Source organism: Quercus lobata, chromosome 4, assembly GCF_001633185.2.
Source record: "Quercus lobata isolate SW786 chromosome 4, ValleyOak3.0 Primary Assembly, whole genome shotgun sequence".
Taxonomy (NCBI): Eukaryota; Viridiplantae; Streptophyta; class Magnoliopsida; order Fagales; family Fagaceae; genus Quercus; species Quercus lobata.
This window is the reverse complement of record NC_044907.1, coordinates 17,895,883-17,909,668: the sequence shown is the minus strand read 5'-3', so window position 1 is coordinate 17,909,668 and position 13,786 is coordinate 17,895,883. Positions and strand designations below refer to the sequence as shown.

The window sequence follows — 13,786 nt, the reverse complement described above, 5'->3', positions numbered from 1 at the left end:
TTTAAGAGAATTTATCTATTCATGAAAACTAATTTAAAAGTGTTGTGTTGGGTTAGATCAGTTGATGGGTTTAATACCTACTCATTATCACAGAAGAAGTGTTTCACCTATAATATTTTCACAACAAATATTAAGTGGTAAGTTATTATTGATTCTAATTTGAATTTATTTCTAAAAGTCTGAAATTATTTTTTCATCCACAATTAACATTAGTCTACTTAAAATTTGTTGTGAAAATATTATAAACATAGTATTTCTCTTGTTAATGGTCACATTGATGATGAGTATCTTACTCATATCCAAAAACCTTTTATTTATTTATTTTTTCCCTTTTGTAATAAAACATATCCAAGCAGAAAAGCACATTATAATGTTTTTTTACTAAAAAAAGAAAACGTTAAAGGTACACGCACGTTACAGCATCAAACCACTGTCCAATGGAAAAGTCCACGAGGTTCAAACTACTGGCCAATGGAAACATCGAAGAAAACATTGAATGTTCATAAGTCACATGATAGTTCAAGGTTGTAATCATCTAATCATCAACTCCACGTTTTGATCCACAACAAAGCCAGTTCAGTTCACTAACATTCTCTCTCTCTCTCTCTCTCTCTCTCTCTCGTATATTAGTATTTGAATTGTGAGCTTTATCTGTGAGTGATTGTATTCACAAACAGAGTGTGTGGAATGAACCCAATGGCCTCTTTGGTTGGGCAGTCTTTGATGGCGCTTCCCTTAGAAAATGGGAACTATAAGGTTTGGGAGGACCAATCTTTCATCAAGTGGAGGAAGAGAGACTCCCATGTTACTTTGCATTGCCATGATTCCATTGAAGGTCAGACTGGTTCCCTCTGTCTTCACTTTCAATGTTTGTACTTGTATCAATAGTTCAATACTGTTTCTTTATGATCCGTGTTTTTGTTTTGTTATTGTTTTACTTTCCCATGTTGTTTTTTGTTACGTGGGTAGCTGAATTATGAGGTTTTAACATATGGGTTTCTCTTGAAAATCAAGATTTTATCTTTTGTACATTTTTTTAATAGATACCATGGGAATGATTGCCTTTTAGCATCGGGCTGAGTCATCAATTCGTTTTTGGTGTAGTTGTGGTTTGAAGATTTTACCATTTAAGCTAACTGGAACCCGCATTTTATCTTTGGTACATGGTAGAACTGATTCATTTTCTTTGATTACAAACTCATCTAAACTGCAAAGAGGAAAAACAAACAATCTTGATAAAAAATGAGACTGGAGCATGTAAACTGTTTGTGGTCTTTTTTAACAGCATGGGTCCTGATGGAATTCTTTTTGTGGTCTATGAAAAAGTCACACCAGGTTGTAAAAATATTAAAAATAAAGAGAGAAATAAAACAAGGGTCTTTATGGTCAAACTGATTCAAAAAGTGTGAAATGTTGGAGTGGTTTGGGGTGCTTGAGGCTGGAGCAGATAATATGATTGTGGTATTTATTATAGCACAAGTTCTGATATAATTTTCAAGTGGTCTATGAGTATTGTCTATTTTTCTTACACCAATTCTAATTGGATATCTCTTCACATAATAAACACCTTGGTTCCATCATTTTTTAAATTCCTCTTTGTATTAGTTTCTTTCTTTTTTATTTCTCACATGTAGGGAATCTGACATTTTGTTCTATTAATAGGATCTCTTAAATTCTGGTATGAACGCAACAAAGTTGATGCTTTGGTGGCTAATTCTGCTGTTTGGAATGATGATGCTGTTCTTGGAGCCCTTGAGAGTGCTACGTTTTGGGTCAAAGGCTTACCATTCGTTAAGTCTTTGTCTGGCGACTGGAAATTTTTCTTGGCTCCCAATCCTAACAGTGTTCCTGTGAATTTCTATGGCGGTTCATTTCCAGACTCTGAGTGGAAAAGTCTGCCAGGTATTTGCATACATATAGATGACTCACACACACACACACACAGACAGACTTATGTGTAAATATTTATATATTTTCATTTATTTCTCCATTTTCTATTTGATTTCTTTTTCATTTTGAAATCTTCAATTGCCATCATGCTAATATGAAAATTTCCTACTAATGCTTGTCAGCTTGCGGTTATGTGTTCCTAATTTGCATAGTCTTTTGAATTTCAATGTGACACTCCTAGTCAATCTAGGGCAACTATGTAAATTTTAGTAGGTCTGTTTAGAAACTAGAAAGACATGCATTGTGTCTTGATGTGCTCTTTCCAGCACTGCTTTTTGACTTGTAGTTATGACCCTTGTAACTTCAGGATGATATTTGGCATTGTGCGAAACACTAAATTAATTAAATAAGATAACCTATTTAATTTTTCTTGTATTATTTTGAAGGTATGATTGATACAAAATTGAAATCTGAGTTTAGATGAGCTTTCTGATAACTTTCATGGATGCTAAATGTAGCATCTAATATTTTGCATTTCTTCTACAATATTAAATAGTCTTAGCCTTTCTTTTTTCCTTTGTTGATAGAGAAGCTTGAGGGAGATTTGGGATGCTTATTATTTCATGATTTTCAATTTTTTACAGTATTTTGAGTTATGCAAACACTCATTGAAAAAATGTATCAAGTTCTTAATTGTTTGATGTTTGAATCATCTTAAACATTGTGTCATATCTAATGCTTACAAGTGATCCTCTTTCAAACATGTCTCATAAATTTTTTTTTTCTTTAATTGAAACAGTTCCTTCAAGTTGGCAGATGCATGGATTTGATCAGCCTATTTATACAAATGTAGTATATCCATTTCCAATGGATCCTCCATCTGTTCCTGTGGACAATCCCACGGGTTGCTACAGAACATACTTCAATGTTCCTAAAGAATGGAAGGGTATGATCTAAATGGACATTAGTAGAATTTTAGCTCTTTACTGTTTCTGTTGATGCATCTTGATTCTTTTATTTATTTTCTTCTCTTCTTTGGTTTTTGGCTTCTCAATCAAAGTATATTAAATGGAAGCTTATCTGTTCAAATGTTTTATTCATGTTTACTTGGTTTTCATATGAACTCTGATATACTATTTATATTTGACAGGTCGTAGGATTTTGTTGCACTTTGAAGCTGTTGATTCTGCCTTCTGTGCATGGGTAAATGGGGTTCCTGTGGATATAGGTAATTAAGCATATTTCTAATGAAATTTTTGTAAATTAAATTAAGTTTACTCCATTTAGTTTCTGTCATTTGGATTTCCTATATTTTCTCAACCATTTTATGTAGTTTTCTCAGTGAACATATCCTGTTTCAGTGACATTTTATATGTATTTCTAATGGAGCCTTAACATTGCACATCATCAGTTTACAAATTTTAGTTTATTTTTAAAATTAAATTGTCTTTTATTTTTTATTTTATTTTTTTATAATTTTATTATCAGTAAATTGTCTTGATTAGTTATGTGTTGTACATGAAAATATATATATATATATATATATATATCTTAAAGTTTTATGGTATATATTTTGTTTGAGAAATGGTCATACCAAGGCATCCCACATTTTATGTTTTTTAAGAAAAACAAATATGCTTCTAAAAATTTTTAGTCAGTAATTTATCTCTTAATAGCAAGCTAATACCCCTGCATACTTAATGTGAAATGTTTAATAAATATAATTCCACATATTTAAGCTAATAAAATATAGTGGTCATAGACTATGCACTGCTCTAAATTGCATCATAGTGAAACAATGTGTCTTCATGTCCAGTTGTATGGGATGTGATGTTTGATATATATCTTGTATCCATTAACATGTTTTTTATAATTGTGTTAGGTCAGTCAGGATAGTAGACTACCTGCCTGAGTTTGAAATCACTGATTATTGTTACCCTTGCGATTCGGATGAGAAGAATGTTCTAGCTGTTCAAGTATTTAGATGGAGTGATGGCTCCTACCTTGAAGATCAGGATCATTGGTGGTTATCTGGTATTCATCGTGATGTGCTTCTTCTAGCCAAGCCACAGGTTTGTGTTCTGATCAACCTTGCTTCCATGTCTTGTTCTATTATAGCTAAAATAAATTAATGGTTAGTAGTTGGAGTTCTTTGTATATTGGCAGGGGATGCACATGATGAATTGAGTAGTTAGTACACTGTACCAAGAGCACCCTGCCACTTTCATGAAACAATTTATTTCCTCTGCTCATTTCCCTTAACATGAGAGGCATTGAAACATTACAGACTTTAAGTATGATGCTACAGATGGATGTACCATCTTTTTATTTTATTGCAAGTCTGTTATGATTGAGGAGATAAGAGAAATCTAGAAGGTATCAGAAACTATCTCAGGGTAATAACATAGCAAGAAGGCCACAAAGCAGATTTAATTAGAAAACAAGAATGCAAACTGTAGATTAGATGTGTCTACGTGTTATATAATTTCTCCTTCTGCATATCACTAAATCAAGGAACACTGTGCACAAAAAAAGAAAAAAAAAAGAAAGAAAAAGAAATATACTTAACCTTAATTGATTATCTCAGATAAGTTGTCTACTTTGTCTTAAAAAATTGTGCCATTTTCTTCCTTTTGAATTGGCCAGGGAACCACTAGATACTTCATCAAATATTTTATATTGGTGTAAAAGCAGTAGGTCTTTTAGATATTGTCTATATCTAAAAGTAATAATTAATTGAATATTGCTGCCCTTGGAAGTTCAATATTATTTTTTAACATCACTTTGCTTCTGACGTTTTAACTGAACAAATGCATTATCATTTTTTATATCTATTTTGGGCAATTTATTCCAACATTTTAGAGTTGCACAAGAGTTAACTTAAGAAGTATATGGTATGCAGGTATTCATTGCTGACTATTTTTTCAAATCAAACCTGGCGGAAGATTTTTCTTATGCAGATATACAGGTAAGGATTAAAATTTTAAAATTAGAAACTGATAACTTTCCAGAGTTTAACTTTGTTCTATGTTGAGTGGAGAATATTAAATTTATCTTCTTGATCTCCACTCTCTGTTGTTGGTGAGTAAATATACAGTTGATAGTGTATCTGCTCTCTTAGTTTACCTACTAATATGTGCAGTTTGCTTGTTTTTATATATCTGAAATCTCCATTTACACATAATAAGACTTGGTTTTCATTCACCCATGTCCATCTTTCATAAGATATAACCAACTCAAAAGTCTGCCAGTAAGTTTCACCCTCTAGGTGCCAAGGTTTCTGTGTCACAATCAAAGCGGAAATTTGGCTTTTTAAGGTGAAACTTTCCTGGCATTGCTGCTGTCTGCTTAATCTTTGCACAGGTTCCTCTCCCTCACAGGTGTTATTTCTTGTCCATGCAAAATTCACCATAAATAGTTACAAAAAATTAGTTATTGCCCTTTCCAAATGATGTTTAATATATTAATGATATTGTTCCTTTTAGGGTTCATGTCATCCTTTAAAATCCACTAGGTGCACAACTAACTTACCAATAAAAAAAGGATTTTGCATGCACAAATCTATTTTTGTCTACTTTTAAATATTCTTCAAATATTTTATCAAAATTTAGGTATGATCAATAGTTGCAATATGTTAAGATTATGTTTTCCTCATTACAAAATCCAATTATGGGAGACATTTCAAGTTTCTTTTTCTTGCACTTATCATCCAGGTTGAAGTGAAAATAGACAACTCTTGTGAAGCATCAAAAGACAGAGTTCTTGAGAACTACACTATTGAAGCTGCATTATATGACACTGGGAGCTGGTACAACTTTGATGGACATGCTGATCTGCTTGCATCTCATGTTGCTAATATAAAGCTCAGTCCCTCTACAACAAGGCTGGGATTTCATGGTTATCTGCTTGGTGGTAGACTTGAAAGTCCAAGGCTTTGGTCTGCAGAGCAAGTGAGGGAGCTTACTTAATTTGATTCCTTTTCAATTTTAGACCTAAGCTGGATGTACTTTTGTTGATAAATACTGCCTTTTGGCCTAATGGTCAATGTGTTTCCTTACATAGGTTCAAGCAACAGTGGACGCCAATTTTAACTTTTGGTGTTCCCTGACTTGACCAGTTCATCCACCTCAATCAAATGGGTTAAGCTAAACTCTGGTGGGTTACTTGGTCTTGACTGGGCTGAATGGAAGTCTGGTTAGCTAGGTGCCAGGTGACCAGTTTGCCTGGCAATATCTACATACTGTGCTGTTACACTTGCCTAGATAATATTTTATAATATTCTTCCCCACCCCCCACACCCCCCCCCCCCCCCCCCACCACATCCCCCGTGGCTCCAACAAAATAAAGGGACATCTTCATAAGGAACAGAGGAAGATGGAATGAAGCACAATAATTTCTTCAAATTAAAATATGATGAAAAGATGAATATATCAAGATAGTTTAGAATGTGATTGATATCTGTTTGAAAATATTGTACCTACATTCTGCTGTTATTTTCTTGTGCACTATATATACTCCTTTTGATTAGTAAAAAAAATTAATTCCATGTTCCTAATATCCAGCTCAATTAGAAAATTTAGTGTAATTATATGAGTGTTTTAGACAATAGGCCTTCAATTAGTTTGAAAAAGCTTTTGCTTTCTTAGCCTTGGAAAGTTGTTACTTGTTAATGGATATTGATGTAAAAAAAACACTATAGGAAGCACCGTTTACAGACCGTCATTGTTTTCAGTTAAGAATTTTTAACAAAGTTTAAGTCTCTTTTGATACCATGGCCTTGAAAACTGGAACTCGTAGAGTTTACTTATATTTAATTATTTGACTATGAACTTAAGTTGCTTCTCATTTCACATTGATTATGTGTTTGTTTCTTTGAAGTTGAATAGTTTGATTTTCATGACCTATGATTGAAAGTGTGAATTGTTAAGTTGTTAAAGAGTTGAAAATTTTCATGACTTATTAGAAAGCTGAAGAATTGTACTTTAGGGGATTGGATATATATATATATATATATATATATTTGGTTTTCCATTCTATGTTAGTTGCTAATTCCTCTTTGTTTTGTCCAAGATTATGTGAAGCCTTCCATTTCATTTTTTTCTTAACAGTTTTGACACAATTCCATATTTACCAATGAATTTGCATTTGGATATCTTACGCAATTGTTTGCATTTATTCCCAGCCAAATCTGTACACACTGGTTGTTGTCCTGAAAGATGCATCTGGCCGTGTAGTGGACTGTGAATCGAGCCTTGTGGGCATAAGACAAGTATCTAAAGCCCCTAAACAGTTACTTGTTAATGGGCATCCCATTATAATAAGAGGTGTTAACAGGCATGAACATCACCCACGTCTGGGGAAGACAAATGTAGAATCCTGCATGGTTAAGGTGACTACTTTTTTTCTCCTGGCTTTATCTCTGCTTTCCAAGTTGATGTCTCGGATTATGATGATGGTACTGGTTTAGGTATCATTAAGACATTCATTACTATTCTGCTTGCAGGATTTGGTTCTAATGAAGCAAAACAATATCAATGCTGTGAGAAACAGCCATTACCCTCAACATCCCCGTTGGTATGAGTTGTGTAGTTTATTTGGCATGTACATGATAGATGAAGCAAATATTGAGACACATGGTTTTGATCTATCCCTACATTTAAAGCATCCTACTTCTGAACCAAGTTGGGCTGCTGCCATGATGGATCGTGTAATTGGCATGGTGGAGAGAGACAAAAATCATGCATGCATTATTTCTTGGTCCTTAGGAAATGAATCTGGATACGGCCCTAATCATTCTGCTTTAGCTGGTATATATCCTTGTTTTGGGTGTGCTATTTGCATGTGCTTGGAAGCAACTTTGGCAAAAGATTTCTGCCTCGTTATTTTAAATCATAAATATCATTAGCTTGTTTTTAATTTCTAGACATGTTTGATATCATAAATTTTTTTAAATAAGATTTCTGTACAAAACTTGGTTAATGGTGTGGTTTCTAAAAAATATCATTTGCTTTTGTGGTAAACTCATACTAGAACCGTGGTTTGTGTTTAAGAGAAGCTTTTTATTGAATACAAATGATTGAGAATTTGAATTTCTGCTTAGCACATCTCACATAGAAGAGACAATAAATCTTTGAGAATAGGCTGGCTATTAAAATCAGTTTGACAGTATCAGAAGTTGTTTTTGCTTGATATGATGATTTGAGCTTAATGAATTTCTCACATAAATTGGTGAAAATGTTGTGAGAAGTTAAGATTAAACTTAATTATGGAACAGCAATGCTTTCAGGGAGAGAGGTGTGCACTCTAATTTTTTAACATTTAATCATTGTATAGAATTTTATATAAAATTGTTCTCTCTGTCTCTCTCTGAAATTCTACATCAAATTTCTTTCACCATATTTGGGGAAAATGTCTATATGTTACTTTAAACCTGGGCTTTATGCAATGCAGAAGATGTTATTCATAATTTCGGATTTTGTTTCAAAGTTTTGACAATATTATTGAAGTTACTTCCGCAGACACCTTTTCCTTTTCATTCACTTTCAGTGTGTAAACTTTAATTCAGGTTGGATTCGGGGAAGGGATCCCTCACGGGTAGTACACTATGAAGGAGGTGGATCTAGAACCTCATCTACAGATATTGTATGCCCCATGTATATGCGTGTTTGGGACATTTTGAAGATTGCAAAAGATCCAAGTGAAACACGTCCTTTGATACTGTGCGAGTATGTTATCTATGTTCTTAAATATGTTACTTTTTTTTAAAGTTCAATATTTCTTAATGATTCCACGACTTTCTTTTCTTTTTCTTTAAAAAAAATGTTCTAGTGGTCATGGCCTTTTGTACTTGAGGATACTTATTATGAATGAATGGCAGGTATTCGCATGCAATGGGAAACAGCAGCGGGAATCTACATGAATATTGGGAAGCAATAGATAGCACATTTGGTCTACAAGGAGGCTTCATCTGGGATTGGGTTGATCAGGTCAAGAATCTTCAAGTCCTTATGAATATATTGAATGACCAGTAAACTATTTTGCTTGTCATATAGAAATAAATATACATGTCAAAAGTTTGAATTTTATAGAAAGAAATGAACAGGAATTGCAACAATTATGTGCAATTCAGATGTCTGTGCTCATGCTACATGTTGGCTTATAAGTTGTAACGTTAATTTGGACCCATCAACTTATGTAAAAAAGTTCCCACAGCTGAAACAAATCTGAAGGTTGCAGACTCACAGTACAAAGTGAAAATAAGATGGTAAAATCACTTTGCAGAGCCAGAAACAAAATGTAGACAATGACTATGTGGTTGATCTCATGTGTCCATGGGCTAGGAATTGAAGTGATTATTGAACCCACCCCTGCACCTGCACTCCCCCCCCTCCCCCACACACACGCTTGCCTTTTTCTTTTCCCTCTTCTGGTGTTGTTTCACAAGATGGATATATAGTTGAGGGTTAAGGATTTGCACTTTGTATACAGGGGTTGTTGAAGGATAGAGAAGATGGTAGAAAGCAGTGGGCATATGGAGGTGACTTTGGGGATATTCCTAATGATTTGAACTTCTGCTTAAATGGCCTTACTTGGCCAGATCGAACTCCTCATCCTGCACTACATGGTAACTCAATGTTTTGTGTCTTACTTTGAATTTAAAACATGTTTGAAGTTCTGCAACATAACACCTGTGTCATTTATCTGTTTGCCCTATGACTCATGGCTTTAATTATTATTTCAGAAGTCAAGTATGTCCATCAACCAATCAAGGTTTTGTTAAAGGAAAGAATACTTAAGGTACTTACATACTCCATTCACATTCCACATGTCTTTTGTTGAATCTTTTGCTTATGTTTGGTTGGAATTTTACTTTGCAGATAACAAACACTAATTTTTATGAAACAACACAAGGATTGGAGTTTAGCTGGGCTGCTCATGGGGACGGATGTGAACTTGGAACTGGAGTTCTACCTCTTCCCTCAATAGGACCACAGAGCAGTTTTGATATTGAATGGGAGTCAGGTCCATGGTATTCTCTATGGGCTTCCTCATTTGCAGAAGAATTTTTTCTTACAATATCTGCTAAGCTTTTGCACTCCACACGCTGGGTTGAGGCTGGTCATGTCATTTCCTCTACCCAAGTACAGTTGCCTGCCAAAAGAGAGATTGTTCCTCATGTAGTTTCTCTTCCTTCGTTCCTACATTGATACTACGAACAGTTTAATCGCTTTTATGATCTTACTAACTTTTTTATTTTACTACATGACTAAGAGGTTACAAATGACTTTGGTTACCAGGTCATTAAAGCTACAGATGCTACCTTCCAAGGAGAAATTCTTGGGGACAAAATAAGAGTGAGCCAACACAACGTTTGGGAGATAGAATTGAATGCTAAAACAGGAATAATTGAAAGCTGGAAGGTAGTCTATACCATTGAATTTATAGAAGTGGATGGTATTCTGTTTTTGATTCATTTGAAAGACAAAGGTTTTCTTTTAACGTAATTTACTTGTTAAATGAAGGAAATGGGCATAGGAATGTTTTGATGTGATTTTCTCTGCAACTAATAAAAGTGATTTGTATGGATAAATAAAAGTAATGAAGAAGGGTTTTAAATAGAGAGGTGACACTATGTGCTTAAATAGTATAGAATGGCAGAAAAAGATACATATGATCAAAGTCTATTAGTTTATCAGGATCTATAGAGTCGTCTCCAAAGTTTAGTTGAATTGACTAAAGTCTTGGTATTTTATAGTGCTTCCTTAAATTATAAAGTTAGTCTTTGTGCCTCCTGCTGTACCTTCTCTGCCAATATACCTTCAGGTTGTTTTCTTTAGCCAGATTCTCTCTATAGTTGGAATATAGTGTTGTGAAGTTTCATTATTAGGAAAGGAGAATGACCAACTTGTCTTGGACTTCTTGTTTAAAAACTGTAAATTGAAACTTCTCTACAAATATCATGTTTTCCCGAAACTGTATAACATACTTTTTGTTATATTCATATCTTTTTTTTCTTTGATTTATTTATAAAAAAGAAAAAGAAAAAGAGGATATGATGGAAAAATATAAAATTTTGAAAAAAAAATACAATTTTTTCTTTATGAATTTCAAGTTTTTGAGAACTTTAATAAAAATGCTTGTGGAAGATGAAATGAAGCATGCCATAATTGAGATTTTTTATAGAAAAATTATTTGGATATCCTTTGGTTTAACGTCAGATGGAGTGTCTGTTAAGGATATTAGGATTTCATTTGATAGATTTTCTTTTTCAAAATTATATTTTGAAGAGGGATGTCCTTAGATTTTCCCTCTATATGTCCTTATAATAATTCTGAACTCTCTCTCTCTTCCTTTATTTTTGGTAACACTTGTCTCAGTTTACATCCTCTTCATATGATATTTTAAATATCTAACTTCTCAAGCAGAAGTTGTTTGATATGTACTCATGTCCTAATACACATAGAAGAATATTAACTTATGATAAATGACAGCTGCAACTCTAAAAATATGGTTTTTAATGATAGGTTGAAGGAGTGACTGTGATGAATAAGGGGATATTCCCATGCTTTTGGCGAGCACCTACTGATAATGATAAAGGAGGAGAGGCAAAAAGTTATTTATCCAAGTGGAAAACTGCTCGTTTGGATAGTCTCCTCTATATTACAGAAAATTGTTCTACACAGAATATGACAGACAACCTTGTGAAAATAGAAGTGAGTTTTATTGCTGTTCCAAGGGGTGAGAAGGGTTCTGTCCCGGAGTTTGACAAATCAAATGCATTGTTCAAAATTGATATGATTTACCAAATCTATGGTTCTGGGGATGTCATTGTTGAATGCAATGTGAAACCAAATTCTTCAAATCTTCCACCTTTGCCACGTGTGGGTCTAGAATTCCATTTGGAGAAGTCATTGGACCAGATAAAGTGGTATGGAAGAGGTCCATTTGAATGTTATCCAGATAGAAAAGCAGCCGCACATGTTGGGGTCTATGAGAAGGAAGTCGGTGACATGCATGTTCCTTATATTGTTCCTGGGGAATCTTCAGGTAGGGCAGATGTTAGATGGGTGACATTTCAAAGGAAGGATGGATGTGGGATTTATGCTTCCATCTATGGCAGCTCTCCTCCTATGCAAATGAGTGCAAGTTACTACACTACAGCAGAGCTTGACCGGGCAACACGCATCGAAGAGCTTATTAAAGGAGATGACATTGAGGTAATTTCTACTGATTCTTCTAGTGGTCTTGCTATGATTTTTTTTTTTTTGGCAAATGTGCGTGTGTTATGCCCCATGGACTTGAAGTTTGAAACTCCTAGACTATACTTATTAGCATTATCATTAGCCATAATGCTATTCACCATCATTCTATAAATTACGTAGAGGAGATGGACTGGGTTGAAAGATTTGTAAGCCGACAATTTATGCATTGGATTTGTTGCCATAAATATTTTTAATATTTGTAAAAAAAAAAATAATTGTAAAGCATTATTAGAATTTTCAAGCTGCATCTACATATAGATGGTCTTCCACTTAAAGGAAAAGTCACAGGGGAAGCTACAATTACTTACTACCATGAGCCTGCCTTCATTCCCATACAAGATACAACAATATGGATTTCGATACCTAGCAAATTTCAAGAAGGAAGTTATTTGATTTTTACCCCCCAAAAAAATTTCCAGATTTCCCATTACAACTGTAATTTTGTAGTTACATGCATAAATAATGAAAGAAAAGAAAAGAAAAGAAAAGAGAAAAATTCTTCTCCAGCTCGGGTTTACAAGTTTGCATGTCTATTTCAAGCTGCAATTGATTGCTACTTGTTCTACTGCTTTCCTCCTTTTTCCCTGATTCTGTCATTGTTTTTGTCATCACCATGTTATATTGTTTTATGGTGTTACAGGTTCATCTTGATCACAAGCACATGGGAGTGGGTGGAGATGATAGTTGGTCCCCATGTGTCCATGATAAGTATCTGATTCCTGCTGTACCCTACTCATTCTCAATGAGGCTGTCTCCAATAACTCGAGCCACCTCTGGCTCCGACGTTTACAAATCCCAACTTCAAAATTAGCAACTTTTTTTTGGTTGCATGGCTTGATGGAAGGTTGAGGATGTATGTTAGATCATATGTTACCTTATTAGTTATAGTAAATAAATGTCCAATCCAAACCATATACATCATTATATTGGGACTACCACCTTTAGGCTAGAAAGCTCTCTCTATGCAAGTTGAGTAGCTCCACTACCAAGTTGGGGTATTTAGTCATGGGGATTGGTCATTAAGTTGTTTACTTGCCAAGATCAATGCTTGAAAGCCTATGCTATGGACATAATACTTTTATGCAAACTACTTGTCATCTTGTTTAATAAAATCTCAAGGGAAAAGTAACTAATTCAAGATTTTGATCTATTACAAGTAAAATGGAATTGGACTCTTTTAGAAACTTTTTGCTACGCTACTTTTGAAAACTCTGGTTCTTTTGGGTGTAATTTTTACGAGCCCTGAACCTAACATAAAATTAGCTACTTAGAGGGAATTTATAAATGGGTTGACATGTCTAACTTGCATCAACCCAAATAGACCAAATTAATTATTTGTGTTGGATTGATGAGATTTGTTATAGTCCATCTTATTTAACTTGTTTAACTATCACGCATCTTTGGTATAATAGTCACTCCTCAAGTATAAATGCTTGTGGGCTGTGGAGGATAAGGACTGGGGTTCAAATTTTCAAGAGGGAACTTTACACATATGTACACTTTGGGTCCGTTTGAATTAAGGGGGGAAGGAGGGTAAGTAGAGGGGAGTATGGTAGAATTGACTGAAAATAGGCTAATTTTGAGCCAAATTTATTTTGCTCTACTCTTCTTCCATCCTCTTCAATCTAAATGGA

General features: G+C 34.1%; 1 protein-coding gene across 3 annotated transcripts; it reads left to right on the top strand.

Moving 5' to 3' along the window:
• The first annotated feature begins 441 nt into the window (after nucleotides 1-441).
• On the top strand, nucleotides 442-13,300 carry LOC115984067 (beta-galactosidase). 3 transcript variants are annotated; one of them, XM_031106945.1, is made up of 18 exons: nucleotides 442-579; nucleotides 678-835; nucleotides 1,663-1,902; nucleotides 2,690-2,836; nucleotides 3,041-3,118; nucleotides 3,778-3,962; nucleotides 4,793-4,858; nucleotides 5,604-5,840; nucleotides 7,073-7,279; nucleotides 7,394-7,697; nucleotides 8,456-8,615; nucleotides 8,768-8,876; nucleotides 9,379-9,514; nucleotides 9,632-9,687; nucleotides 9,768-10,067; nucleotides 10,188-10,310; nucleotides 11,415-12,107; nucleotides 12,793-13,300. In XM_031106945.1, exons 2-18 carry the CDS (start codon nucleotides 688-690, stop codon nucleotides 12,961-12,963), a joined length of 3,360 nt encoding a protein of 1,119 aa, XP_030962805.1. In that variant the 5' UTR covers nucleotides 442-579; nucleotides 678-687; the 3' UTR covers nucleotides 12,964-13,300. The 3 variants fall into 3 exon arrangements, with proteins under 3 accessions (XP_030962805.1, XP_030962804.1, XP_030962806.1); XM_031106944.1 differs by having other exon boundaries at nucleotides 442-835; XM_031106946.1 differs by lacking the exons at nucleotides 442-579; nucleotides 678-835; nucleotides 1,663-1,902 and having other exon boundaries at nucleotides 2,744-2,836; nucleotides 3,773-3,962.
• The last annotated feature ends 486 nt before the right edge of the window (nucleotides 13,301-13,786 follow it).

Excerpts from the sequence above, each read along its gene's own strand:
- LOC115984067 (XM_031106945.1), top strand. The coding sequence starts at position 688 with ATGAACCCAATGGCCTCTTTGGTTGGGCAGTCTTTGATGGCGCTTCCC. Across the intron at positions 7,280-7,393 it reads TAGAATCCTGCATGGTTAAG|GATTTGGTTCTAATGAAGCA; the intron begins GTGACTACTTTT and ends TTCTGCTTGCAG. Across the intron at positions 7,698-8,455 it reads TAATCATTCTGCTTTAGCTG|GTTGGATTCGGGGAAGGGAT; the intron begins GTATATATCCTT and ends ACTTTAATTCAG.